General features: G+C 32.0%; 1 protein-coding gene across 2 annotated transcripts; it reads right to left on the reverse strand.

The window, feature by feature from the left end:
• Positions 1–2,561: 2,561 nt before the first annotated feature.
• On the reverse strand, positions 2,562–27,296 carry LOC148275799 (calcineurin subunit B type 2). 2 transcript variants are annotated; one of them, XM_088235181.1, is made up of 5 exons: positions 26,975–27,293; positions 26,688–26,727; positions 26,215–26,250; positions 11,099–11,397; positions 3,766–4,087 (listed from the first exon to the last, which is right to left on the reverse strand). In XM_088235181.1, the coding sequence occupies exons 1-5, from the start codon at positions 26,975–26,977 to the stop codon at positions 3,917–3,919; spliced, it is 549 nt and encodes a 182-aa protein (XP_088091307.1). In that variant the 5' UTR covers positions 26,978–27,293; the 3' UTR covers positions 3,766–3,916. The 2 variants fall into 2 exon arrangements, with proteins under 2 accessions (XP_088091308.1, XP_088091307.1); XM_088235182.1 differs by lacking the exon at positions 26,215–26,250 and having other exon boundaries at positions 2,562–4,087; positions 26,975–27,296.
• Positions 27,297–27,595: the final 299 nt, after the last annotated feature.

Consider the following 27,595-nt stretch of genomic DNA (forward strand, 5'->3'; position numbering starts at 1 on the left):
TGAACAAGAATATAATCAATTTTCCATATTTTTAATAATGCATTCTCGCCCCATCGTAGTAACAGAAAAACTGGCATCACACGCCATTTGCATTACGCATACATTCCCAGAACATAATCACATTAAAACAGTATTCTTGAGACAACTATTGCCATTACATTGTACAAGCCGAGATAGCTGATTACATTTAACAAATGGTGACAGTCTTTCGTAAAGTGTACATATGCTTCTAGTTAACAATATAGAACATACAATATGAGGATAATGTACAGAACAGACGTTACGGGGATAGGAGTTACTACTGCTCGATTATCGCGTGAAAGTATAACACAATATACAGAGACAATTATTTGTCGCAAGATGCGAACAAGAATTATACCCAAAAGTTTATATTGATAGTTTTGTAAAAATCTAAGCACATTGATACAATACTATGCAGCATGAAGTGCGAACAATTGAAACAATTTTTACTTCTCAACAATCTGTCATACTTGCACTTTATTATGATTTGCAGTGTTTCCAAAGACTATATTCCTATCTATAGTAAACAAATCCCTGTGAATATGATTTTGTGTCAACCTTCCACAATATCTGATATTTTCTCTTATCAAAATATCGATCAATTTATTCAAAAAGAAAAGGGATTATCTATTCATTACTTAACTCTAGAATGTGAGAATATTAAAACGCACAAATATATTTGGAAATATTGCAAGTTCCCCATGCTTGTACAGGAGTTTGTAAATCAAAGTACACAATTAAAGTTTTAGTTAAAATAAACTCTTTTAGTATTATAACAAAATTAACTCTGGTTTCTATTATCTTGTAATATAATACGGTAGACAATGATAATGTTAACCTACTCACAAGGTATATTTGAAAATAATGAGGAATTATATTCCTAGCGAAGGGTCTCGTTAAATGGCATATAAATATAAGAAAAACTTTGCACATTCATTCAATGCAACTTAAATAATGATTAGAAATAGAATTATTCTGACACATTCACAGTAATATATTCGCATATACATCATTTGTTAGTATTTATAGTACACAAGAAAAGTCGACTGTTATTACAATAAACATAAATATCATATATCACGGACACTTGGAGAAAGCGATGATTCAATATACAATACGTATTGCCAATGTAGATGTGCCGTGCCGCGTTCGTTTCAAACAAATGACATTACTTCGTGACCGAATCGAATTAGAATTTCCATGAGATATTATTTATTGAAATCTTCTTAACTTCTACTTAAGTAATTTAAGCACAATAAATTAGGGAAAATATGCCATTTACACAACGTAAAGCAATGTTGGTATTAATTACGTAGATGGTAATTTATTTATAAACTAGGGTAAAAGGTGGTGTGGTTTTTTAAAGCATAAGTCATGGCAAATTGTTCAGCTAATCGCAAAATTGTAGTAACTATTTAGAAACTTACAGTGTGATGTCTTACAATACGATAACTTATGTATGTACATTGTACATTGGATTTCTTAATACGAAATAAAGAAGCTAGGAATTTATACATGTGATGAGATGGCACTCCGGGAACCATCAAACTAACGGGAGAACCTATATAAAGACAGGAAGAAGAGAAGAATGAGCGTGGGGTTTGGATAGCGGAAGGCTCTCACTAGAAGCTTCTTATTGAGTTCACTTTATCTGTATTATTTAGAACAGAGTTACATATTATATCCGCAGGGTGCCAAATGTACCCGTAAAGACGTTTTGTGCATAGCATCCAAAAATATATCATTGAATAGCCACAACTTACATATCTTATAATTATATCAATAAGTTTTCATATTTTATATTTGAAGCGAACACTATATCCTTTCAAACTAAAGAGACTAAGCGATTCATTAAAAATTGGGATATAATTATAAATTTTAGCCAAACAGACTACCTACTGTCTTTAAGTACATTATTTATCATTAGGTTCATTCAAAGAATTTTATAAAATAGACACAAAAGGGATTTAGTGGGAAGGGGCTTTAAAGTAATAAGAAACAATAAATTGTAATAAGAAACTCTCCCGGCAAATATCCGAGGTGAGAAAATCCCTTCTGTATTATTCCTATTCAAGATTCTACATAATGATTATCCAATCAAGGAACACTTTTATAAAACTGAATGAATTATTTCAGGATGTCGAGTGATATTCAACATTCTTTAGAAAAAGGACGTACACAATTCACTAAAATTTACAAGTTACTTTTCTTCCATTTAAATATTAATTAAAATGATAAAAACAAGAAACTTCATATACATCACATATCATGCAACAGATCTTTGATTTTGTACCCGAGGAAATAACTTGCATAACTACCATTTTGTATGTTATGTTTGAATATTTATTTTAATATAATAAGGTGATATGTCGAGATATACAATACTTTTATAGCAGGATTTTAAAATTATGTAGTGGTCCATGTTTTAAAACGATCTGATTAGTTATGAAAATATAAGGTAAAATTATTTTGAATAATTATTGCGCCATCGATTATTATTTGTAATACAGGTCATGAGTAGACTATAAACTATGCACGTATTTTGTGTAAATTTCTCTATAATTCTCTTCAGCTAGTATTAAAAGAACACACAGTTACTTCGATTGCTTTTAGTACCTTTAAAGTAAACGGTAATTTTATGATTGACATAAATTTAAAGATATTCTGCTTTAGAACATTTATCTAGAACATTTAGAATATTATGTTAATATTATTAAGGGAATAAATTGATGTTATTGAACCAGCAATAACATAATTATATTACAGTAATAACACGACACGTTAACCGAGGAGTATGCAAGTTAATCCCACCGGTAATGAGATGTTGGGCTTGAGGATTTCTGCCGCATTACAAATAATAGTAAAGTGAAAGCTAAGTTCATCAAACATCAACACGGATATAGTTCATATAATATTAACAAATCAACAACATACAGAACGCCAGAAACGGGTAAAGCTAGAGTGACTTTATTCTAGTAAATAGTAGTATCTGGAACAAGATTATATAATTGAAAACATTCTCAATATTCAACAATGAAACTTTCGGCGACTTCAACACGCCAACATGTCCAACATCATTATTAAAAATGAAAGCCTCCGAGTAAAAGCTAAAGTAGACTTAGAAGAGTAACACCGAGAGACTTGAAAGGCATTGAGTTATTGGTCGATGGACAGCGAAGCCGGGGAAGAAGACTAGGGGATGTAGGCGGTATATATACAGGTGGTTGAAGTATATCAGGTAAGGCCACAGACTTGTGGAGCCAATATGTAGAAGAGTCTCACCCCAATGCAGCGGACCCGTATATTACAGTAAAGGCTAATGTAACATCTATGTAAAACTTGTCCTCGAATAAATAAAAGAGTGTCGTACGAATACTCGCTAAAGTAGAAAAGTATTGCTTTATTTGCAATTATTTGTAATGTGCAGATTTCGTAATCTAAATATCTTAGAATATTATATAGTAGGTACTATTCAATTTAAATGTTATTAAAAATTTGATTTAGAAATTTGCTTGATTTATCGCAATCATGGCACAATGGATCGAATATAACCCGAGCCCGGGCTCGCGGTAGGACACAGAAAGTTAAGCGAAAGATCCGACGAGTCGATTGGCCGTGCGGGATAAACAGCGTACGGGAACAGCTCAGCCCGGCGCGGAAATACGCTAATACAACTAATAGTAACCCAAACTAAATAAACCTAACACAGGATCACACTAAATATTTAAGTCGAGAGTATTGTAACGAGTCTTAAATATAAAACATAAAGAGATGGCATCTTTGCCCGCTATTTACCCCACAGTGCCAATGACTAGATAACAATTTTATATATACTTAATAGTTAGAGATATCGTTTCAAAAATATACAAAAAACAATTGACCAAGAGCGGTAGAATTAAACGTCCACCACCATTTTCTTATGGATATCTGTATTGCCCACCACAGAACAGAACTCGTCAAATGATATTTTCCCATCTTCATCCTTATCGGCGAATAAGATCGTCTTGTCCACAATCTGCTGCAACTGCGTATCCTTCAAGTTATTCCCGACCATCATCTTGAGTACCTGCAAACATACACGCCGCATTATACGCAGGAAACTATACCATGCTGTGGAAAATGTCTGCAATGGGTTGGCAAGTTGCAAAATTCTCATCAAAATTAATATCATTATACATATCTAATACTTTAGAGTTTAGAGGGATTTTATAAGACTCCTATTAGCATTTAGTTCATATTATACATGAAAAGAGACTTAACCCTTCTGGGCTTAAGGGGGGTATCTAGGGTCCCCCGTAAATACACAATATACCGCACTATAAATGCATTCAGAATAGCAGCCCAGAAAGCTAATTTTTTCATTAATTATATTGATTTAATTTTTTGCATAAACCTACTCCATAATGTTAAGAATGTATCAAAATTATTAAAATATTTTCCTGTCAAATTCTTTCAATAATGATTCACATTTGTCTTTTCTTTCCCCCGTGCAAACAGCAAATATTACAATTCATCGCTCTATAGTTCAATATTCTTTGATATGTTTGTCAGTTTGCACATGAACTTTTTGCTACTTGGTGGCTTTTTCCAGACGTAACTACTAAAAACCGGATTTTGTGCTTTACATTTTACATAGCATCAGACACCATCAGACTCCAACACTTGTTCCAGTGTGAGTACAATAGGTCAAACTTTACCCGCCATTCTCCCCTCCCCTGGTGAGCATCCACAGAACAGGTAAAAATTATGCTGAGCTGTTAGACTTGCTCCACACCACTTCTGCTGCTATCAAATTAGCTGTCCTATCCATCGAATGGCCATCCCCTCAATTCTCCCCTATTTGATGTGTTTCTCCATTCATCTTCACTTTATTTCTTTTTTCATTTTTTCTTTTTTATAGAATGAATTACATGTTGAGTGTAATAGTTGTGAGTTTATTTTTGTTATTTTCTATGATCTTTTATATGTACTTTTAACTATATTGTAAGAGGCCTTTGGGCGTTTATTAAATAAATGTATTCCCCCTCCCAATTCCTCGCAGTACTTCTCCACTAACGGATGGCGAAACATTAAATTAGTGCTGTTCAACGTGTCACGGTGAAAGCTTTGCGATGTCATACAAAATTCTCTCGCGACAGAAAAAGTATGAATTTCGTAGGAAACTGGAAATATAAAACAGTTTTATAAAGATCTAAATTTGTTGAAACCGAGAGGGAAAACATTTTTGAGAAGGGAATATGGACGTCTAGGCATTGACATTGAAAGAGAAAAAATGAAATAAAAAAAATAAAAAACAAGTTTTAGCTTACATAAATGAATAAATAAAAGAAAATATTAACAAAGAACAGATCTTTTAATAAACCATTCTTTCAAAGCATATATTTGCTATAACAAGGAAAAATAACCTAATAGAGATAATATTATGTAGGTTTATCAATTGAAATGACTTGGTTAGCGGAGCTATGTTCGCTAGATATAGTATATTAAGTCAATATTACGCACTGATAATTAAAATTCCTGGAACTAAGTTTAAAAAAAAAGTTAATTTAATTGACAGTAATTTTAGGGGGTATTTCTGGTCATCAGAAACTCATGATTTTTTTTCACGTTCAGGCTCGGAAAGGTTAATAATGTACAGTGTATCATGTTGTAGAGTTTCTTATCTAAAATGGTTTTTGATTAGACTAACCACACTCTGTGATAAAATCTGTTACAACCAAATGAGGTAGGTAATGAAATGCGGGCAACTGCACAATATGTGTATAAAAGTCGGACCAATTTTCCATGCCCACTGTTTTTCAATCGTTTGTTTAAACAATTCATTAAAACTTGCAAGTGTGCGTTACTCTCTAATCAAGATCATGAGTACGCACACAAAATATTGCCTTATTAGATATTAGTCTGAGAGCCAAACTATTGAAGTATTTGAAATCTTTAAAAATAGACGATCAATGCAAATTAAAGAGTTAAAAAAATCAGTTGGACAAACATTACAAGGAGTATTTTTTTTTCTTATTCCGCCATTTAAAACAAAATGTATTGGACAAGATTGGTATACTCCAAGATCAAAAGTTGACAGAGTATTACGTATTGTTCTTCAAAACATATAACACAGATTAAGAAATCAATAATTGAATAAGACTAAGTTTCAAATATGCAATATTTAGTATTGAAGATAGGCATTTTAATGAATACAGTATTGAGTGACGATGAATAAAATGGCCTCTGACACAAGAGAACTAAAAATAAATGTGTCTAAAACTAAGCAAGTGGTCATAAATTGCCTTGCTGTCACGTCCTGCTGTGCTGCCTGCGGCTGCGATACCCTACCGATACCACCCATGCAGATACAACTTGCATCAGTCTTGGTACGGGTTTACCTACATAGATAGATAGATGCAACAAAAAACTAATATTGGAAAATATACATAACAATTCCACCAGAAGGACGATGCTGACCTTACTCTAATGCACAAAGTGATATGCACCATAGTGGATTGTCCAAAATTACTGTCCCTGATAAGCTTCCGGTACCCACAAGGACCACCAGACTCCAACACATGAGCCAGTGTGAGTCCAATAGGACAAACTTTACCCACCATTCTCCCCTCGCCTAGTGAGCATCCACAGAACAGCTAATAATTATGATGAGCTGTTGGACTTGCTCCACACCACGCCTGCTGCTATTAAATTAGCTATCCTTTGCATTGAATGGCCATTCTCTCAATTCTCGTCTTTGATTTCTATTCATCTTTACTAATTTTCTTTTCTTTTTTATAATTAACATATTAGTGAAATAATTCTGAGTATATTTTGTGTCAATTACTTTAATACTTTATGTACTTCGCCAAAGCGCATGGATGGCAAGAAATTCCCCCCCATCCCATTAACAAATGTTTTTTATTTGATAATGAAATTTAGTGGTTTAATGATATTTAAAAAAATTATATATAAAAATAGGAGTTAGATTACAACAAGTCTTGCAGCTATTGAGCATATAGACGGTTGGAATTCTAGACCCCATTCAAAATTCAGGTATTTGATAGTTGATAACATATTGAAGCTAGATTACCAATCATCTTGCATCTGACCGCAAGACTGATATATCAAATGATAGAGATATGCAACAATACGAGTACCAATGCACCATGTGCTGATAATGATTTTCTGGACGGGTACATTTGGTGCTATTTAAAAATATGGGAAAAATTATCGCTAGCGCAAATTCTGAGAGCACAAAATGTTTTGCAATAATATATTATACTCCTAGTAAATTATCTGGAAATATGAAACAAAGTGGAAATAATGTATTCATGTCACAGATCACGCGTGTTTAAAACACATATTTGTTGAATTGTTAAACGGCTCAACAAAAGAACATAATATTTTTATTGTAAGACCACAGCAGATCAATAACCCATTTGAATATGCATATCTTTCAAGCATCAACCCACAAGATGATCTAAAGGCGCAATTTACTACGCTCTTATTTCAAATTGTTCAGCAAACAATACGACCGCATAATGTACAAATGTTGTATTCATGTTATTGACTTTAATACCTATTCTTATTCTATTATTTATTTAAATACTTTATAAAAAAATCTGTGTTTTCAAATATCTCGTCTTTTGCTTAATGTAACTCAGTATAGCACCGCTTGTAGAGAGATTTTTTAGCGCAGTCTTTTAAGAGTTAATAATAAAAACAAAACTTTGCCACTTTCGATTTTTTAATTCCAGTTTTTTTCAGATTTCCATATTCTTTTTTAAAAAATCTCTATTCTCTTAAGATATTACTTTGACTTAAATTTGAGATTAAAGATGTATTTTATAAAAAAATAAGTAAATGCTGCCTACCTCAGAGCGGGTATTTACAAATACCTAGTGAGGATAGACAGTGCCTAATATGTTTGCATACAAATTAATTTTCTTAAGGGTTTTAGCTACCTTTATCAATGTTTTGCAAACAGATTATATTGTATACTCGTATTATTTACAATATAAATGCTGTTTTTGGCACTTAACTAAATCATTTGAATAAATCCGTAGCACGTGACAACAAAATAAATTATTTTAATTAAATTACAAATTTAAAAGCTTCAATTAAATTAACTTAATAGAATCATCATGTAAAGCGCCCTTGAGGTATTTTATTACGAAAATGGCGCTATATAAGTTATCCATAATTAATTAATTAACTGAACTGCACTGAATAACTTGTAAGTTGATGCCTTAACAGAGGAACAATTCATTTTGAATAATAATTATGTTAAACAATTAATGTAATTTAGTGATTAAAAATAAATAAAAACATATTATAAAGTAATCGGGTTGGAAAATCAGTAAGTCCTTCAAAGAAGAAAGCAGACAAAAAGCAGCACACGAGATGCAGGCGCACCAGCTACCTGCCTATAATGAGTAATAACAACAACAACAATCACGCCACATCACTCTTTCTTTGCATACAGATCTCGCTTCCTCTGCATTCATAAATCTTCTCATGCAGGTGCGCCGATTATTCCAACTTTTGACAGGTCCATCTTCAAGCATTTGTTGGATTTGGTCATGCCATGACTTTCTCGGTCTTCCTCTATTTCTGCATCTATTAATATTCACATTGTAAATATTCTTAGCCGTTCTTTCGCTGTCTATTCGTTCTACATGTCCAAACCAGCGCAGAGCTCCTTTCTTGATTTTGTCGATAATGATTGTCTCAGCCTTACATAATTATTATTATTATTAATTTTAAGAGAGCAGCTTATAGCTGATACGCTTAAATCTTAAATCTAGTTAGTTGTTGGCGCACTTTAACTTTTCCCAAAACAAATCTAGTCCATTTTCATCAGCTCTTGTGGCAGCTTATTCCAACCATCAACAGCCCTATTGCTCAGGAAATGCTTCCGTGGATTTAGATTGAATCTCGTTTTCTCCAGCCTGAGACTGTGGCCTCGAAGACGGGCATCCTGTTTAAGCTTGAACATGGGATCCAAATTTGGGCAGCTATAGTGATTGTCGAGTATCTTGTATCAGGTCACCCCTTTCTCGCCATTCCTGCAGTGTTGTGAGACCGAGAGTTTCCAGTCTCTCCACATATGGAAGCCGTTTCAGGGTCGGCGACAACTTTGTATATATAGTTGGATAATTTATAAAGCGCCGTTTTTGTGAAAATCACCTCAAGGGCGCTGTACAATTAATAAATATCCCAGTACGTCTTGCAGCTACAGAGCGCATAGACGGTTGGGATTCTAGTTCCTCGTTTTCAATTAAGATCAATCAAAAATTATAATAGATAGGAGCTAGATTACAGGACGTCTTGCAGCTACAGAGCGCATAGACAGTTAGAAATTTAGCCCCCATTTACACATTTTAAAAAATGACAAATAAATTTAGTGTATTACAAAATAATAATAATATGAATAGTAAAAAGGAGTAAGATTACAACACGCCTTGCTGCTACTAAGCGCATAGACGATTGGAATTCTAGACCCCGTTTACAAAATTAAGGTATTTTAAAGTTGAAATATGAAAGCTGGATAACCAATCATCGTGCAGCTACAAAGCGCATGGATGAGAGGAATTCCAGCAAAGTTAAAACAATATCAATAAATTTATAAAAAATAGAGTATAGTAGTAAATTGGTCAAGTGTTCATACCAAGAAGTAAGCAATAAAAAACTAAATAAATAAAGCACTGTATCAACTCCATGGTTAACAAAGGGAGATAGATGTCCGAAGAGAATCTTTTGTAGACAGTAGGTAGATATTGTCACCATGTGGTCCACTAGGCTGCTGGAGAATTTCTGGAAACGCACGTGTGTAGACTGGGGGATTACGCCTATTGTTCCAACGACTTGGTGTCCATTTTGGTCCGTATTATTTCGTTTTATGAGACGCAACATTCCTGTTCAAATTCACTTCTTTACATGAATATTACACAAACGCGTGTATAAGCGGTTTGATTTATAATTTTGTATATTATTAGAAGGCAGATATTTGAAATATTATGTATTTATCAATAAATGTCAGTTCACTTTTAGTAGCACTGTTGTAATTTTTTTAATTATGGGTGTAGTGTTCTAAATAGCAAAATTTAGGTACTTTCGCGTCAAAAACTGATGCATTCTTAAACGGTTTTAAAGGATTCATATGGAATTTTATGATTTTAAGGTTACAGACGCACTATTTTTGTAAGTTTCCATTGTTCACTATTTGTCACATATTTTGTTAAGAATAAAGTATAAAACAATGCTATTAAATAAATAGTCTTCTTTTTTCCACTGTTTGTTGAAACATGACTACACTACTACACACTAATGATTTATAAACATAAACTCATTGTTTTCTAACATATAACAACTTATTTTCAGATTTATTATAAGATTATAAGCTACGGTTGGGGAGGAACTATATTTCACGCCCAGCCCGTACGGTGGCTGAGCTCGTCTTCGGACTCTTTCCAACAAGTTGATATCCTTAACAAAAAAAGGATTCCATATCTGAAACCCGTATTCGAGAGTACGGATCTCAACATTTGTACATCTATCGTACATAGTTTTACCACACATTCGCCTGAGAGTTTGCATTTCGATAGCATTCAGCCTACTTTCATTCCTGTTTTTCCAAGTCCATACTTTGCTCCCATACATCAGGGTCGGGACCAGGACTCCGTTGTGAACTAATTTTGCCTCTTGCGACAAACATTTATTTGCCATGGTTGATTTAAGATTCCTAAGTATTCCTTTCAATATCTTTCTCAGTCATTCCATCCCCAGTAAACATACTTCCCAGATACACAAATTCTTCTACTTGTTTTAGTATAACTCCATTCACAGTGATTTCACATTTAGTCATACTTTCATTTCTCTCAAAAACCATCACATTCGATTTATCGACATTCATCAGCAAATCGCGTACCTTGCATACATCGTAGACCTATGTTACCAAGAATTGCGCAGTTCCTCTTTGTTGTTAGCAAGAAGTACGGCATCGTCAGCATACAAAAGACAATTGACATTTAAATCACCCATAATAAGTAATAATAATAAATTAATATGAATTACAAGTTGAAAGACATGTCACCTGAAACAGTTCACCATTGGAGATGTAGCCATCATTATCCATGTCATAGATCCGAAAGGCGAATCTCAGCTTGGAGAGTTTGTCCCCCTTAACACTGAACTGCGAGACTCCTTGTATGAACTCCTTGAAATCCACTTCCCCGTTCCCGTCGGCATCGAATATGTCGATAACGCGCTGCACCAGCGGATTCTGCTGCAGCTCAGGAAGAGACATGAACTCATCGATCGACAGGGCGCCCGAGTTGTCGAGATCCAGTTTTTTGAACCTCTTCCCCAGACGCCGAATTTCGTCCGCATCGACTGCGTAACATTGACAAAACAATCAGTAACATAATAGACAAGACAATTATAACAATCAAGTAACTTGATTATAGTTAAATATTAAATAAATTACGAGAGAAAAATCATTATGAAAATACACTGGACTCCCATTTTAAACAGGAGATATGTTTTATGCAATACCATATAAAAAATATACTAAATTAATAATGGTGGATAGGTTTCTTTGTATGAAAATCAATTCAGAATATCAAAAAAACAAATTTTAATTATTACTATTACTATCAGACTATAAAAGGGCCCATTGACACACATTTGATTTGAGTCTCTTGAGATACCCAGAGACTTTCGCATACCTCTCTACACCTACAGTAATAAGTTCATGCAAAAGTGTAAAAAAAATCCTTGTTTAACAGGAGTCCGGTGAACTAATTTATATTTTACATTTTGGATAAATACAAATGATATTTCTGCCCACCTATTATAATGCAAGAGATTTACTAATGTTTATCCGTATATTCTAATAAAATTTTATCTTAAAATGTCAATATTTTGATATTTTGTTAGTTGCCTTTTTCAGTTACATAGTACCAGTCATTTCAGTGATAACGTTTCATACAAATATTGTATTTTTAGGTGGAAAATTAGATTTAACTATATCGACAAGCATCAGCAAGTCTCTTACATTCCTATTGTAATCAGGAGGGCTGGCCATGCCTAACTTTGAACCGGTTTGTGGTCCCGGTTCATATTCAGTATTATTTGAACATTTTTGGTATTTTTAATGAAACTGGATCTCAAACTGATAATACATTGACAAAGTTCATCAAACGTGTTTTATTATCTTATAATATATGTTTATTCAATCAAATCAGTTTAATTTGAATGAAATATGCCTTAAATACAATTTAGGATGACAGGAATTTGCTCTAAAACAAGCATGCCTGTCAAAACTATGCCAAAACTGCTAAACTAAAAATTAATTTTACTGTGTAATACCGACTACCAACTTAAGCAGAAAAAAAAGAAACCTATTTAGAGATACCAGTATTTTTTTTTAAAACTCGCCGATTTTTAAATTCGGTGTGAACGGGAGTAAATATCGTATTAGTGCAACCTATAAATTTGAAGCAGGAAGGAAAGGAAGAATTCAAGTATAAAAAAATAAGGTATAAATCATCTGTGTCGCTTGAATGATTACTACTGGAAGCATCATTTTCACTCTTCTGCCACGAGATCGCGATCACACAATCTACATACATATAAACTATGGGTGCGAAAAGGTTTGGCTGTGTGCGTAGGTAGTGTGAACTCTAATACCAGCCTAAACCCCGAATATAATGCGAATGTATTTTTTAGAAAAATATTTTGAGTAAAAAATATCATGTTATATTCGGGCTAGTAAGGTAAATCATCAAATTTATGTATATTTTAACCCAGTCTGAAAGGTTTATAATTTTTTTTAGCTGGATATTGTTAGTATTTTTATAGTGAAGACAACACAACTTTAAAGAATTGAGATAAAAATATATATAATTTTGGCACAGATTTTATTTTTTTAGTGGCCAATGAGACTAATTATAATAAATAGGAATTAAAGATGGAACAAATAAATGCAGTGGTCAGTTAAAAGGTCTGACCACTATACTATAGAAGACGGGTGCCGTGGCACAGTAGGTTAGATGGCTAACTGTGAAAATGGCATCAGGGTTTCAATTGTAAGTTGCAAGAAAAAAATCACTCGGGATTTTTTCTCAATTGACCTGGGTGTTTTGATGTATGTTTCATGACTATTTTCCATATCCTCTATTTTCCACCTGCTAATAAGGATCTAAAAGAGGCTTAGTGAGTCATTTCTTTGACGAAAAAAATTGTAGAGAATTGAAAGGTTTTTTTTACAAAAACTACATGGCTGAAATTGCAATGTTTTCTCATTAACTGCAAAAATACATTGTGCACGCTGCATTAATGCAGAATGTTTTTTGCGGTTAGTAAGAAAGCTTCCAATTTCAGTTATGCAGTTTTGTAAAAAAAACCGTTAAATTTTTTAATGAATTATAGTTCCGTGGGACTGTGCGGACTCCCGATCAGAGGTACGAGATTTGCCCACAAGTCAATGAAGATCGATGCTTATATATAATTATGGTCACAACTCTGATGAATGGGAGCGAAGTATGGAATTGGAAAAACAGGGATGAAAGTAGGCGCAATGCTGTTGAAATGCGATCTCTCAGATGTGTGGTAAAACTATGTACGATAGATGCACAAATGTTAAGATCCGTACATTATGTAAGGCTGCGATAAGCATTATAGAAAGGAGCTCTGCATTGGTTTAGACATGTAGAGCGAATGGAAAGTGAAAGAACGGCTAAAAATATTTACAGTGCGAATGATGATGAATACAGAAATAGAGGAAGACCGAGAAAGACATGGCATGACTCTCTGCCTACCCTTACGGGGAAACAGCATGATGGTATATTTGTTTGGTTTTAATTTGTTTCTGATATCAAACCTTTTTTTAAATATGTTATGTTCAATTTGAACTGAACGCAATCAGAAATAATGGGTAGTAAATTTATGGTTTGCAATCATGAAACAATTGAATAAAGGCCATTACAAAAAAATGTGAGCCAACTACAATCGGCAATGTAACAAGACAATCATTGAAAACTGTTGCATGATTCTGAATAATTAAAGATAAACTAGAGATGTTTATCTTGGTACAATTCTTATCGCGATTTAAGATAAGAACTCTCAAAAACATGTTTGTAGAAAATCTAGTGTTTTAGATTTTTTTATACAAAATTGATGTTTGTAAAAAAGTTTTTAAAAAATTCATTGTTTGTGTACTTTTATTTTATTACTATTATTTTTTTTAATTTGCCATCAAATCACTTACCCAAATATTAACTTTGGAGACATTTTCAACAAATTAGCCGGCCCACCACATACATACCGCACAATGCATCTGAGAACTTAAATCTCCTTGGCGGTGCCCACATGCAAGGAAAAATTTCTCATTGCTGAATGAGAAAAGCTGCTTGAAAGAGTTTTATGTAATCTGGTGGCATTGGCATCTCTGTGTGGAAAGAAGTATTGAGGAAAAGAGGGAAGTGAATTCTTCACTGACTGGGGTTAAATTGATTGGACATGATCAATTTGCCAAAATGATTACAAAACTTTTAAAAAGCCTTGAAATTATTTTTGGGTCACACCAGATCTGTTTATTGGACAGGGCCTATAAAAGGGCCAAGGATAGTAGCGAGAGAGGGAAAGAGACAAGACCACAAGATGAGTTCAGAGATTGATTAGGATATCCGCAGCAGCAGAAGGGGAATCGACAAAATAAAAAAGAAATAATTTTCCATTAAATTTATCATGACCTGATAAAAACTGGATAGTCCAGTGATCAGGGAGATCCCGAGAAGATTTTAAGCGCTGACGGATTGAGGGGGAAAAAATGTAGCCCTTCCTGAAGGGGAAGATTCCCATCACGATTGCCAAGCATCGAGAAGAGATTGGATGCAATCAAGACATTCCTTCAATTGGGTGTCAACGATCAAGGAGAAACGCTTTCTCTTTAAGTATAAATTCTCGGATCGTTGCTAGACCTCCAGATCCAACGGGAACAAGCCCCTTAGAACCGGGAGTGCTTCCCCCGAGCATGTCCTATATGCTCTAGCAAGAGCCACGAGTAATTTTCAACAAGTTCACTCAATTATGAATCATATAGCTGTACAGAACAGAGTTAGAACCTACGACATCCGATCTGAGTTCAAGATACTACCACGAGACCACAACCCAGTTTTCCACAAAAAAAACAGATATAGTACCCATACAGTAAAAAAAAAACTTGTAACAAATAACCAGTTAACTCCAAATGTATGAGATGAGAATTCTGCAAAAATTCCTTAAAAAAATACTAAAATATTTACTAGTAATTTTTACTCGAAGTTATTAGTCAAATATTAAAACGCTCACTTCAAACTAGTCTCTCAAACATAATTAAAAAAAAAAAAAACAATTTTTGATAATTTTTAAAGGTTGTTTGATCATTACAAAAGTTAAAAATAAGAATAGTTCAAATTTAAAAAATTACATTTTTTAAAAATTAAAAACATTCAAATTAGTTGACAAAATTTCTTGGTGAAAGGTATTGTAATTAATAAAAGAAAAATTTTAAAGAATGACAGGTTGACACACTTTAAAACATTTTTTATATTTTTATTCGAGTTTTAACAGCATTCAACAGGCACTAAATCTGATCAATACAACAATTACAATGTTTGTCAGATAAATTTAAGAAAACAAAAGTACATTCGAAAATAAAATCTAATGTTAAGGGTCAGATTATTATTATTACTAACTTACATAGTTCCATTTTCGTAATTTTGAATTTAAAAGAACAAATTATGTAGTCTTTTAAATAAAAATGAGCTTTTTATGCTCGTAAATGCAACCCCTTTCCCACTGCACTCTGCAAACAACTAACAGATTGTAACTACAGTTGCAAGATTAAGAAATTAATATGCAACTATATTTTTAATTATTGTTTGTGTAACTAAGAGTATAATTAATCTAATAACCACTCATAGTAACCACTAATTAAATATAATTAACCACTCTCACAGTAAACCAGAAAGCCATACAGCTGAATAATTATCTTGATAATGATCAATTAACGAGTGGTATAAATTATATATTATCATTACGTGTCATTTTTAAACGATTAAGAATATCAACAATATTTTGAGTTTGTCCAAATTTTTGTAGACAAGGGCTGGATTCAACTCCCTGGGGAGCTGTTTATACTAACATATTACGACAGAGATGAAGAAAATTTAAGAGAAGATAATATAGAAATCTAGGCATCTACAGGGCTTATGATCTGTCCATGGTTGGTTTAAGTGGCCACTTTACACACTGTGTAACATTCACCATTCTGCCCATATTTGAACATCTATATTCCTTAATTTTTTTCATCTGTTGATGTTTGTGAAGTTAAAGAGCTGAGACCTTTATTTATGCGGGTGAGATTCATCTAATTGAATTATTTCATCTACATACTAGGGAGTTGAATCCAGTCCTTGTCTACAAAAATTTGGACAAACTCAAAATATTGTTGATAAATCCACCTGGTCCATGAAGAAGTATAGAAATTGAAAAAATAACATTTTCAGGCGTTTGTATAGATTCGATAATGAAGCCGTGAAAAATATTCTATTTGTACTATTAGTTTTATATCACCCGTCGATGGGAGGAGTGCTCTCCCGAAACTGTAGTATTGTTCTAAAATAATAAAATTGTGTAACACTGATAACAAAGTTTTATTTTCATAATAATTTATAATGAAGTGTTAAGAAGCGAATGCCGGTTGATATGAAATATTTATTTGAAAAGGTGTTTTCACACCAGAATATTTCATAGTCCCTGGACTGGTACCTGAAGCGTAAGACTGATCATCTTACCTTTTTGTAATAAAAAATGATCAAGATACGCTGCGATTGGTGTACCGATTCAGTGCCCTGGGCACCATCAGGTGCGGAATGGGAATGTTGTTGCTACTGTTGCATGAAATCATTATTAACTCTTAAAAGACTGTGGTAAATAATCCCTTTGCGCGCGGTGATGTAACATCGTGTTACCACTAGTAAAAGACGGAATATTCTAAAGTTCAGACATTTGAAAAAATGGAAAACATAGAGACTACTGTTTAATAACTCCTTTTCCATAATTTATGGGAATAAACATATAATTTAATCCTGTTATAGCAAAATAAATTAAAAATCACAAATACGCCGCTCATATTACGCGCGTGCGTCCCCCATCATTGTCATTAACCGACTGAAGACTAAATCTGTTTTAGATGACACCTACCGCAGAACAGCGTCTCAGTCTTCCAAGTTATGACTTCTATATTCGTGCTCTGTCTTGTATAAGGTATCTGTATATATGTGTTGCTGAATTAGCGTACATTCATGCTTTGCTTTGCAAGGTTAAATATTTTTTGTATTTACATATAGCATAGTGATACAAATTTTACTTTCCAAATCGGGTGTGAAAACGTCCATTTGAAGATTACAAAAAATACGAATTCATAATTTAAAAAAATAAGAGAGATATATCAAATCTTGTGTCCTATGTCGACTAGTGTGACATCACAGCCACACAAGAGTTAAAAACCAACTTTAAGTATTTTTTGAAATGTATGTTGTTTATGCACTCATATTTTTATTTTTATACCAACTATCTTAACAATGTTCCTATCTTTTATTTCTTTATATTGTAGTTTAAAAATTTTATGTTGTTTATATACTCATGTTTTATATAACTTCTATGTATGTAAAAGCCTTATGCGTGTGAAAAAATTAACGAAATAAATTATTAACTGGTTTTTCATTATATTTTATATGCTTGCATATACCTTTGTACAGGCGTGTTATTTTTTAAATATTTTCATATTATCACTCAATTAAATAATAATCCAATCCAATTCGACTCGCGAGAACTTCACACATTTATAGTTTTGCTAAAATTTTACCAATCGATCTCCGTAAAAAAAACACATATTGTTTTTCGTACATATTTCCCTTTGTGAAAAAGGGAATAATAGTTAATTAATAGTTTTTCATCCTCTGTAATTTATACAGCTCGTTAAATTTGAATTAAACTAAGCCATATTAACATTGAATTAAATTATTGCTTATGAAGTACAATCAATGATGAATGGAGTTTAAGACTTGCCGTGGAAAAAATATCTATGTTGTCTTTTGGAAACAGTTTTATAGCTCCACATTAGCCCAACAAGAAGAAGTAATATTTCATCCTAAAAATAAGACAAATGAAATGTTTGTATACTTTTATGCTACAAAGCGGAGAATAATTAACGTAAAGAAAATCGTAAAATTAGACAAACTGTTGAGCAGTGTTATTGATTCAAAATAATGAAGGTATAATAAATTATACATTTTACATAATATTTTAAGTGAAACACATTAGTTAACTGGTCACAGCATAAACAAAAATTTTCAACAGAGGTAGAGAATTTTTCAGAGGAAATATAGAAGTCCGGGTATTTGAAGGGGTTAAGACAAAATTCTGAAAAGGTCAAAATCAAAAAAGGTCGAAAAAATAGATACGAGAATATGTGTACATAAATAAAAGTCCTTAATTTGACAGACGACAGGGTTAGATGGTCAACTGTGAAACTGGTGTTGCGGATTTGATTTCCGCCAGTTGCATAAAAAAAATCTAAGAGATTTTTGTTCTCAATATAGAAGAAGTTCAGTGCTATGGGAAATTGAATACAAAAATGTTTTCTTACCCGCAGTAAAAGTTGGAGCATTTAATTGTACAGCAAAGTTTCTCTAAAATGTATGAAAAAAATCATAAAAATGAACTACTTTTGACACCACAAGTTCTTCTAAATTAACCGATGATAAAGTGTTGTGGTAGATTTCCGAGTTCCAGTAAGTCAACCCACCAATCAGGACAACTCACCGAAGAGAACTAGTGACAGACGTGCGGAGTAATTAAAAAATTGTAGCGATAATAAGATATACAATTTTTAATTTGCTTTAGTTAGATTGTTTATTAAGAAATAAAAATTTTTTATGAAAAAACCACTGAACTTCTTCATTGGTCTGGGTGTTATCTTCCTTCCATATTATCCTCTCTTTCTCACCTGTTGACAAGCCTCTAAAATAGAAGTTTACAGAGTTTTTTTTTTTTTTTTATTTAAAAAGGAAAAGTGTAAACAAAAAGGGAGGATTGTTCAAGAAAATAAAAGGAAATTAAATGTTTCTTTACAACTGATCTTTTAATAATTGCCGCAGAAACATTTTTGATAGTGGATGAGATGATTGCGCAGTAGAGCTGAGTAAAACATGAGAATTATAAAGGATGTTTGGATTGTATGTCTGTTAGTGTAGATGATAATTTTATCTTAGTTACTTTGGTGTTCTTTGATGTATATATTCATGAAATATTCCAGTAAAAATTCAAGTGTGTTCGAGTTTGCTTAACAAATTCTGCAAACATTTGTCTATGGATTGGAATGTTAATTTAAATTCGGTGTTATAGGTACACACGAGATACTGAAATGTCAAATGGCTTTGGAACTACACAAATTAACATCTTTTTCAAATTCTTGCATAAAAACTGTCACTCTTTGTCGAATTATGGATGTGAATAAATTACATTAAAAGGCAAAATGCAAAGAAGAAAAAACAGTCTGTCTAATAAATGGAGATTTATACATGGATAAAAATAAAAAACAGTTTTAATTTGAATTTTTAGAATTATTTACTACTAGCTTTTACCTGCGACTTCGCTGTTAGCTCGTGGTATTAGGGAAAAAATATTTAGGTAATGAGTTAGTTGTGTCATTTAACAATAAGTTTTTGTTTATCAATAAGAATTTTCTTAATGGAATCATATATTTTATCGGGATTGAAAGTCCTTGGTCTTCCAACAATTGCTAAGAAAGAAATACGATGATCCGTTAGTCTATGGAGACGTAGCATCGTCATTCTGTTCAAAAATCCAAAATACTACTGCAAAACCAAAACGAAAAGCAAACCAAACTAACCATAGTTAAAGCAAGTCAATTATAGAAATTTAAAGAATTAATATTATTAATTAAATCGGCATTCACTTGTAACACTTCATTATATATTATTATGAAAATAAAACTTTGTTATTAGTGCTACACAATTTTATTATTTTACAAGAACACTACTACAGTTTCGGGAGAGCACTCCTCCCATCTACGGGTGAGATAAAACTAAAACTAAAAATTGTTTCATTGTTTATCATTTGTTAAAGTCAAAAAAATTCCAACTGTTGTGTAGACTTAATTATTCACTCTTTTCACAAAAGTGCTGTCATCTCAGTTTCACTTTTCTGTGGCTGGCTGCTTTCTGCATAACTACGTTTAATTGAGAGCCATTTTCACAAAGCAAAATATCTACAAAAACTAAAATTTTCAAAAGGTTTTTTATTATGAAAAATAACTACTAGGATTTTAACAAAAATACTGTTTTATAAACATTCTACATCCTGGAGGGGTGGTTATTGGTTATGGAAGGTAGTGGGGTAGGGTGGTATGCTAACACCTTAGATAAGAGGAATAACCACCCTACTTCAGGTTCCATCACTGATTAATTTGTTTGTTTTTTGTATAGATTCGATAATGAAACCGTGACCAATGTTCTGTATGTACTATTAGTTTTATATCACCCATCGATGGGACGAGTGCTCTCCCGAAACTGTAGTAGTGTTCTTGTAAAAGATTAAAATTGTGCAACACTATTAACAAAGTTTTATTTTCATAATAACATTTTTATTATAAGAATTATTTTCATAATTCATTTCAAATTCAGTCTTTCTGACATTCCAGCTCACCGTCTACTCATTTTCAAATATGTTATGTTGCTTATTGTTGATGTATATTTTTTTATTTGGGATGAAAAGTAAGTACCCCATTTTACTTCTAACCTCTCCGGGTATCCGTTTACAAAAAATATGTCAATCGGTCGCTCCGTTGAGACATGAAGGAAACCAAACAAACAAACAAATTTTCCCATTAATAATATTAGTATGGATTTCATTTATGCATTATTTGATTTCTATGAATTAATGTTTTATACTGCCCATAAAGAAAATTACTGTTTTTAAATTACATATGATTTTACAATTTTATTGTTAATATACAACTCATATAGAATTTTAAATTTACAAAAGTATATATATATATATAGTTTTATAACCTACATGAAATACATATTTTTTTAAACATATTTTTGGATTTAATTTAATGTCCAAAACATATAAAAATTTGTAGAAATAATAATAATACAATGATTTTCTCTTTTCTTGGGAGGTTTAAATTACACTGGTTTATTTATTTATATTATTTTCCTTTTAACCAATGTAAAATTTGATGGTAAGAATACTCGTGTTTGACACATATCCCATCACTAGAAACGAGTGTCAATATTCTGGCAAGAAGTAAAATGCGAAGTTCTTAAGAGAGGTAAAAACAACAACAAAATATTTGGAAAAAGTCAATAGAACCACAATTTATTTAATCTTATTCTGATGTACGTACTTATGTAAAACGGATACATTAAAAAAACATCAGCGAAAATTACTTTAAGATGTTGAAATCTAATAATAGATGCAATAGATACAGTAAGTATTATTTTTAGCCATAAAAAATACAAATTTGTTTATGAAAGCTTGTAGTAGAAATTCACTATGGAAAATAAATCATATCCCGAAACAAAATACATATTTGTCCTGACTTTGTATAAATGTTGACTATGTTCAGGACGAGCTTGGCTTTACATTACGAGACGAGGAAGGCTTTACATTACAATTGTGGAAAAAGCGGTTTCATTCTTTTTAACATGTTTTTAACCAATTATGTGGGTCTTATCCATATTCTAGCAAAAGTACTTAAACCGCTAATTGGCACAATCCTTTTGCCAGAATGTGTATAAAGCCCACATAATTGGTTAAAACACATTAAAACAAATAAAAAACAACTTTGGCTGAAACTGTGGTTTGAAGCCTTTGTCCTAAACAGTCAATATGCTGGTTTTTATAATGGAGATACCAGTCTTTATGATGTTGGGAAAGCGAAAAAACCGGTAACTGGTTATTCCAAATATGTGTTTTTGAGTAATAGTCAATTAGAATCAAGATAACTATTGTTAGAAATACAATTACTCATTTAATATTGTTTTTTTTTAATAATTTTGTCTCCACTAAGCCTACACAACTTTATGAAAACAAATTTACTGACGCATCTGTTAAAAGTACGGTGGAAGTAATTTATTACAATGCACCAATAATTTATCTAAGTACTTGCACATTTATGACTACACTCGTATTAATACTCACACTTTTTTTTTTTTTTTTTTTTTTTTAAAATTACAGGTTTTTTTTTTTTTTTTTTTTTTTTTTTTTTTTTTTTGCACCACAACAGGCCAGGAGGCCTAATTACAGTGGTGAATTACATCACAGAGCACCCAGGCTTGAGAAAAATCACATTTTAAATTTTTTTTTTTTTGTTCTCACCGGGAATCGAACCCGGAACCTTCCGTGCGTGAGTCAAGCGTCTTGACCACTACACCACGGAGGCCGCCGTGGTGTAGTGGTCAAGACTTAAATTAAAGATACAGACATGATCACATCTGCAACAGCAGAGTTATTTAAACAGAAATGTTTACGATTACCACTGCAAAACTGTGCATTGTAAAATCTAATATTTAATAATGCACATCTAATAATAATAGTTCTATAATCATCGTTGGGCTGGTATTTAATAAAAATTTACTTCTATTTAATATATATTATATATAAGTATGATTATTACTACATGCACATTTCATTGATAAACCCCTTAGCTATGAAAATTTAAAAGGGTGAATCTAGATTACTTTACTCTTGGTAAAAACATTAATAATCATTGCATATATCTTGCTGACAAGCCGGTTTCGCGGTTTAGTGGGTTTCAGCATTTTTCCTTTTATATTTTCTGTTCATGTTTACCTTCATAAATAAAAATAAATAGTAATTGTAAAATCGGATTTACAGAATGCAATCTAGATTCACCCGTTTAATATTAATTATTACACTTGCTTATGTGTTTAATTGTGACAACCGTGCATTATAAAGCATTTTCATGGATTTGACCGATAATGATCAATAATGACACACAAAGTGATGCTGTGCTACTTGATGATACAAAGGAAATGGTACATCGCTAAATCCACTAAATTATCTATTAAGGGGCTTCTATGAAACCGATTGAAGCAACTTACAAATGTGCTCTGTGATGATGTTTTCCTACTTTGTGGTTAAGTAAATTTAATTCAGATGAGACAGTTACTATTAATATACAATTGAAACAAGTACGAACAGAGATGTTGTAATATATATATAATTATCTAATATGTTCTTCGGTAGATCTAATATGTTATTTTCGTGTTTTATTCCGGGGAAAAGAGAAACAACAAAGACACAATCAATTATAGAAGACATGTTTTTTCCTGCCTGTCGTATGTAAATTAATTAAGAAATAGAATCTATTTTGAAAAAAACTACCGGACTAAAATAAATGTTTCACACTGCTAGATATTACACACATGAAGAAATAATAATACAATCAATATTATTTTATAGGTGATTGATTTGTGGTGTACATTAAGTATCTTTTTTTTAATAAATCTGAATATGCTGGTTTAGTCATTTGAATGTATGTATCTCAATTATTTTAACGATACAGCTGTATTGATAGTAAAATAATTACAGGGCCAAGGTACTTTTGATCTACGCTCCACTAACTCAAACTAAAACATTTATTATTCATTACATATAATCTGAATATAATTCAAACCTCAATGTGGTAAAATAAAAATCAAAGGTAAAAATGTCAGTTAATCAGTTTAGTTAATTGTCATTTTCGACTGTAATGGGGAATTATGTTAATGCAAATCCGATCTGACGTAATCTTTCAAAGATGAGAGAACATTAAAAAACTTCATTCAAATTTTATATCATCTGCATTTCAATGTGACAATATTGACTTAGTGAACTCGACATAATGAATCGGGTATTTGGTCAGGTGACAGTAGATACAGTAAGTGTATGCAATAAGAATCATGTAATTTAGCATAAGTCACATGGAGAAAATCAATATAAAGACCTAAACTCAAATGTCATTTGGATTATGTCTAAATGCAGAAGGAGAGTTGCCCTTAAGAAAATCAATATGTATCTTTTTTGGGTGATCCCATGTAAGTTGGATTCGTTCCAACGTTTCGGCTACCATTCCAGGAGCCATCTTCAGGGTAAACCGTTTCATCAGGGTAAGATGGCTCCTGCAATGGTAGCCGAAACGTCGGAACGAATCCAACTTACACGGGATGACCCAAAAAAAGATGCATATTGATAACAGTGACCGTGAAAACCTATGCACCTATTTGCCATTAAGAAGTTCAAAAATCTTTTATAAAAGTTCATTTCTATAACATAAATAAAAAAGAGTTGCGCTGGTAATTTAATCGCATTCAAAGTTCATTTGATTCTTAATTTAATTAAAACTGCAAGCAGGAAATATTTCAAAGAAAAACAGTTTTTTATTCAGTAGAGAATTTATATGTCGTTAATTCTATATTTTGACATGGAAAAAAATCTGATAATTTTACGATTCGCTAAGAATAGATTCCACTTTAATGTATTGTCATTTTACATACCTAACACATAGGTTCAAACATACTAAATATATTTAAAAAGGCAAGTTTTTTTTTTTCATTTTAAAAGTCATTTACCCTTACACAACGGACCCCTAAATAATTCATTTATAGAAAAAAATTATGCTCTCATATCATGGAATACCAATTTTAATATAAGATATAGTTTGATAATCAATAAATTTACATGCAAACATCTTAATAAATGGCTTCTTTCGAGTCATGTAGTACTTCGCACAATGGGAGAATAATGAATATTATTGATATAAGTGTTGCTACCTAAAATATTTTACATTATAGAGATATTCAGATTAGCTAACTATCTCATAGCTTCTCGTGAGATTTAGTGTATTTATTTTTGTGCTTAGTTTCCACATTTATTCAAGCAAATTGTACAGTAAAATTTGAACTTTTAGATAGAGGCAACATATGTCCATAAAATCTTTTCAATACTATCCAAAACCGTTTCCTATGTATTTTCTCCGCTATGTAAACTAAAGTGTCTGCTGATTAACAAAATAAAGTTTATCTTAAAAGTGTTGGGAATATGATATTTAATTTACAGCTCATGGAAACAATAACTATTTCTAGTTAAATCAAATATTTATCTTCGTAATGATGTCAAATTTATAACCATAAATACAAAATTGTATGCATCGCTGTTTGCTTTTCAAATTTCTTGAAAACAATCTTGTAACAATTGAGTATTGTGAAAACATAATGTTGAAGCTTATCTGCAACTAAAAATGGTTAAAATCAGATAGTTATATTTTTTTAAAATACATTCTCTAAAATCTTTTTTTGGTTTTTTGTGATAAAATATTCATTGAATAGCGTTATTTCTTTAAAGATATGGTTAAAAGTTGATTCAAATATGATTTAGATTACGTCTCAAGATAGGAATCGATTTATTTTAACGTTTCGACATTTTATTGTTTCTTAGACATTTGAACACAAACACAGATGTAAAAAATATGCATTTATGGGGTATTAACACCTCAGCGAAGATAATATACTCTATAGGAGGATACAGTATAACAATATGTAATGTTTTGTTAACCTAAACACTTAATCTAAGCACACCTCTATTATTTGCAATTCAATAATACTTATCTAAGCATTTCCTAAAATAATGTATTCGCATCATGTAACAAGTGCAAGGATTTGTCTTTGTTTCATGTAGGGCTTAATGTCCTCATAAGCAGTCCATCTATCTTTACTACGAGCACAGAAACACTACATAAAGTATGAGACACTTATGTACATGACATTTGTCAAATTATTCACAAAGTGTGTGGTATCTACTGAAACACATATATTATGTACATCGACACACATTAGGAAGTGGGTTAGGTGACATCTAATGTAAAGATGTATCAATATGCAATCTAAGGCTATGTCAGAACGCACCATGATTTTGTCCATATTAGGGAACACGAAACAGCGATGAGAACGTTCCGGAACGGAGTGTTTCTCAACTTACGCGGGCGCTATAAAATCATAATGTTTTCTCAAACAAAAGCCATACACAACTAACATTCATTTATATTTAATTTGAGCAGTCACTGCCACTTACAGTTTTCCGCTTTCAAATCAATGCAATTCAGTCTTGCTGAAAAACAAATAATCCAATCACATTTGTTTTTCAATAAAAAATAACTTGAAAAAACACATATAATATTAAAAAATTCATTATTAACAAGGGCCTGTTAAAATGGTTCTAGTAGAACTAGAATATGAGTAAGGGCGGTTGATTAATCACCAAAAGAAGATCAAGTGCAATATTTATTATAGCAGATGCAGCATTGTGCATTAGTAAGTCAAAAAAGATGTCTAAAAGGGGGAAAAACGAGCATTTCATAAAGTCATTACCAAGTAGGTAAGTTTTTTATTATGTTAGATGGAAAGGCAGGGTCTGCCCTAATTTACATTATGTTTTCTGAAAGATGTCTAAGACCTTGAATGTCATAGAATAGAATTGAATGAAAATATCACAAAATATAACGTAAAATCTTAAAATATATAATAATAAAAACAGTGAATACGTACAATTGGAGCATAACTCCATAGGAATTGATGTCTCATTGCCCTGAAAAATAAAGCAGGAATGATCGTCACTAATGAATTACTAATGTAATAAAGATACATTTTTTGGGTGAAAATCATTATTACTGCACGCTTGAATCCAATTTTAAAATAGACAAGCACCCTGGCAGCAACAATCATATTTACATGGCCCAGATGGGCCGTAAACTTCAAATTTGTACAAAGTTTTTATATTTAAACGCCTTGTAAAACATATTTAATTCAGGGATACGCAAAAAATACATATTTACCATGTTTTATTTTTCAATGCGGGCTTTCGAAATATCACCTGGGGCAAACACTAATTTAGATCATGAATGTCAAAATAATTTTATGGGTCTTCGCCGAAATACAACTGGGTGCACTCAAAGTAATCGATAAAATATGTTGATCTGAGTTTATTGCTCAACAAAATTAAAACAACAGCGTCTTGCCAATGATGATACACCACACTTTTAATAAATCCTCAAATTATTATCGTCAATATAACGAATCAACCTTTAAAATGAGAAGAAAATCATACAAATTACTAAAAGTAAACTCATTCGCAGCGATGAACATTGAAATAGCACTGGCCATATCAAAACCTGTTATCAAAAGTATGAGTTTGGTCTCTTTCTTTTACATTCAATGCGCAGCATGAAAAAAGAGATAGCAAGCTATGTGGCCCCGGAATTGAGTCCAAATAGAATGAAAAATATTTAATTACACATGAAAAAATAATAAGGATCCCCTACCCAAAAAATCACTAAAGTTAACCCTTTACCGCATACGGAGACCTGGCTTGAAGTATAAAATATTTTTATTCATTATTTTGAGATATTTTAAATCTTGTTGCATAATATCCCATATTTGATAATGACACGTGTCTA

The sequence above is a fragment of the Micrasema longulum genome, unplaced genomic scaffold (genome assembly GCF_059751315.1).
Source record: "Micrasema longulum isolate JH-2025_06_02 unplaced genomic scaffold, ASM5975131v1 h1tg001342l, whole genome shotgun sequence".
In the NCBI taxonomy this organism is placed as follows: domain Eukaryota; kingdom Metazoa; phylum Arthropoda; class Insecta; order Trichoptera; family Brachycentridae; genus Micrasema; species Micrasema longulum.

Bases quoted from the DNA above. Each gene is read 5' to 3' on its own strand.
- LOC148275799 (XM_088235181.1), bottom strand. The intron at 11,398-26,214 runs GTAAGTGGCAGT...AATGTTACGCAG, and splicing joins TGATTTGAAAGCGGAAAACT to TCGATGCGGACGAAATTCGG. The intron at 4,088-11,098 runs GTGACATGTCTT...GTATGTTTGCAG, and splicing joins CCAATGGTGAACTGTTTCAG to GTACTCAAGATGATGGTCGG.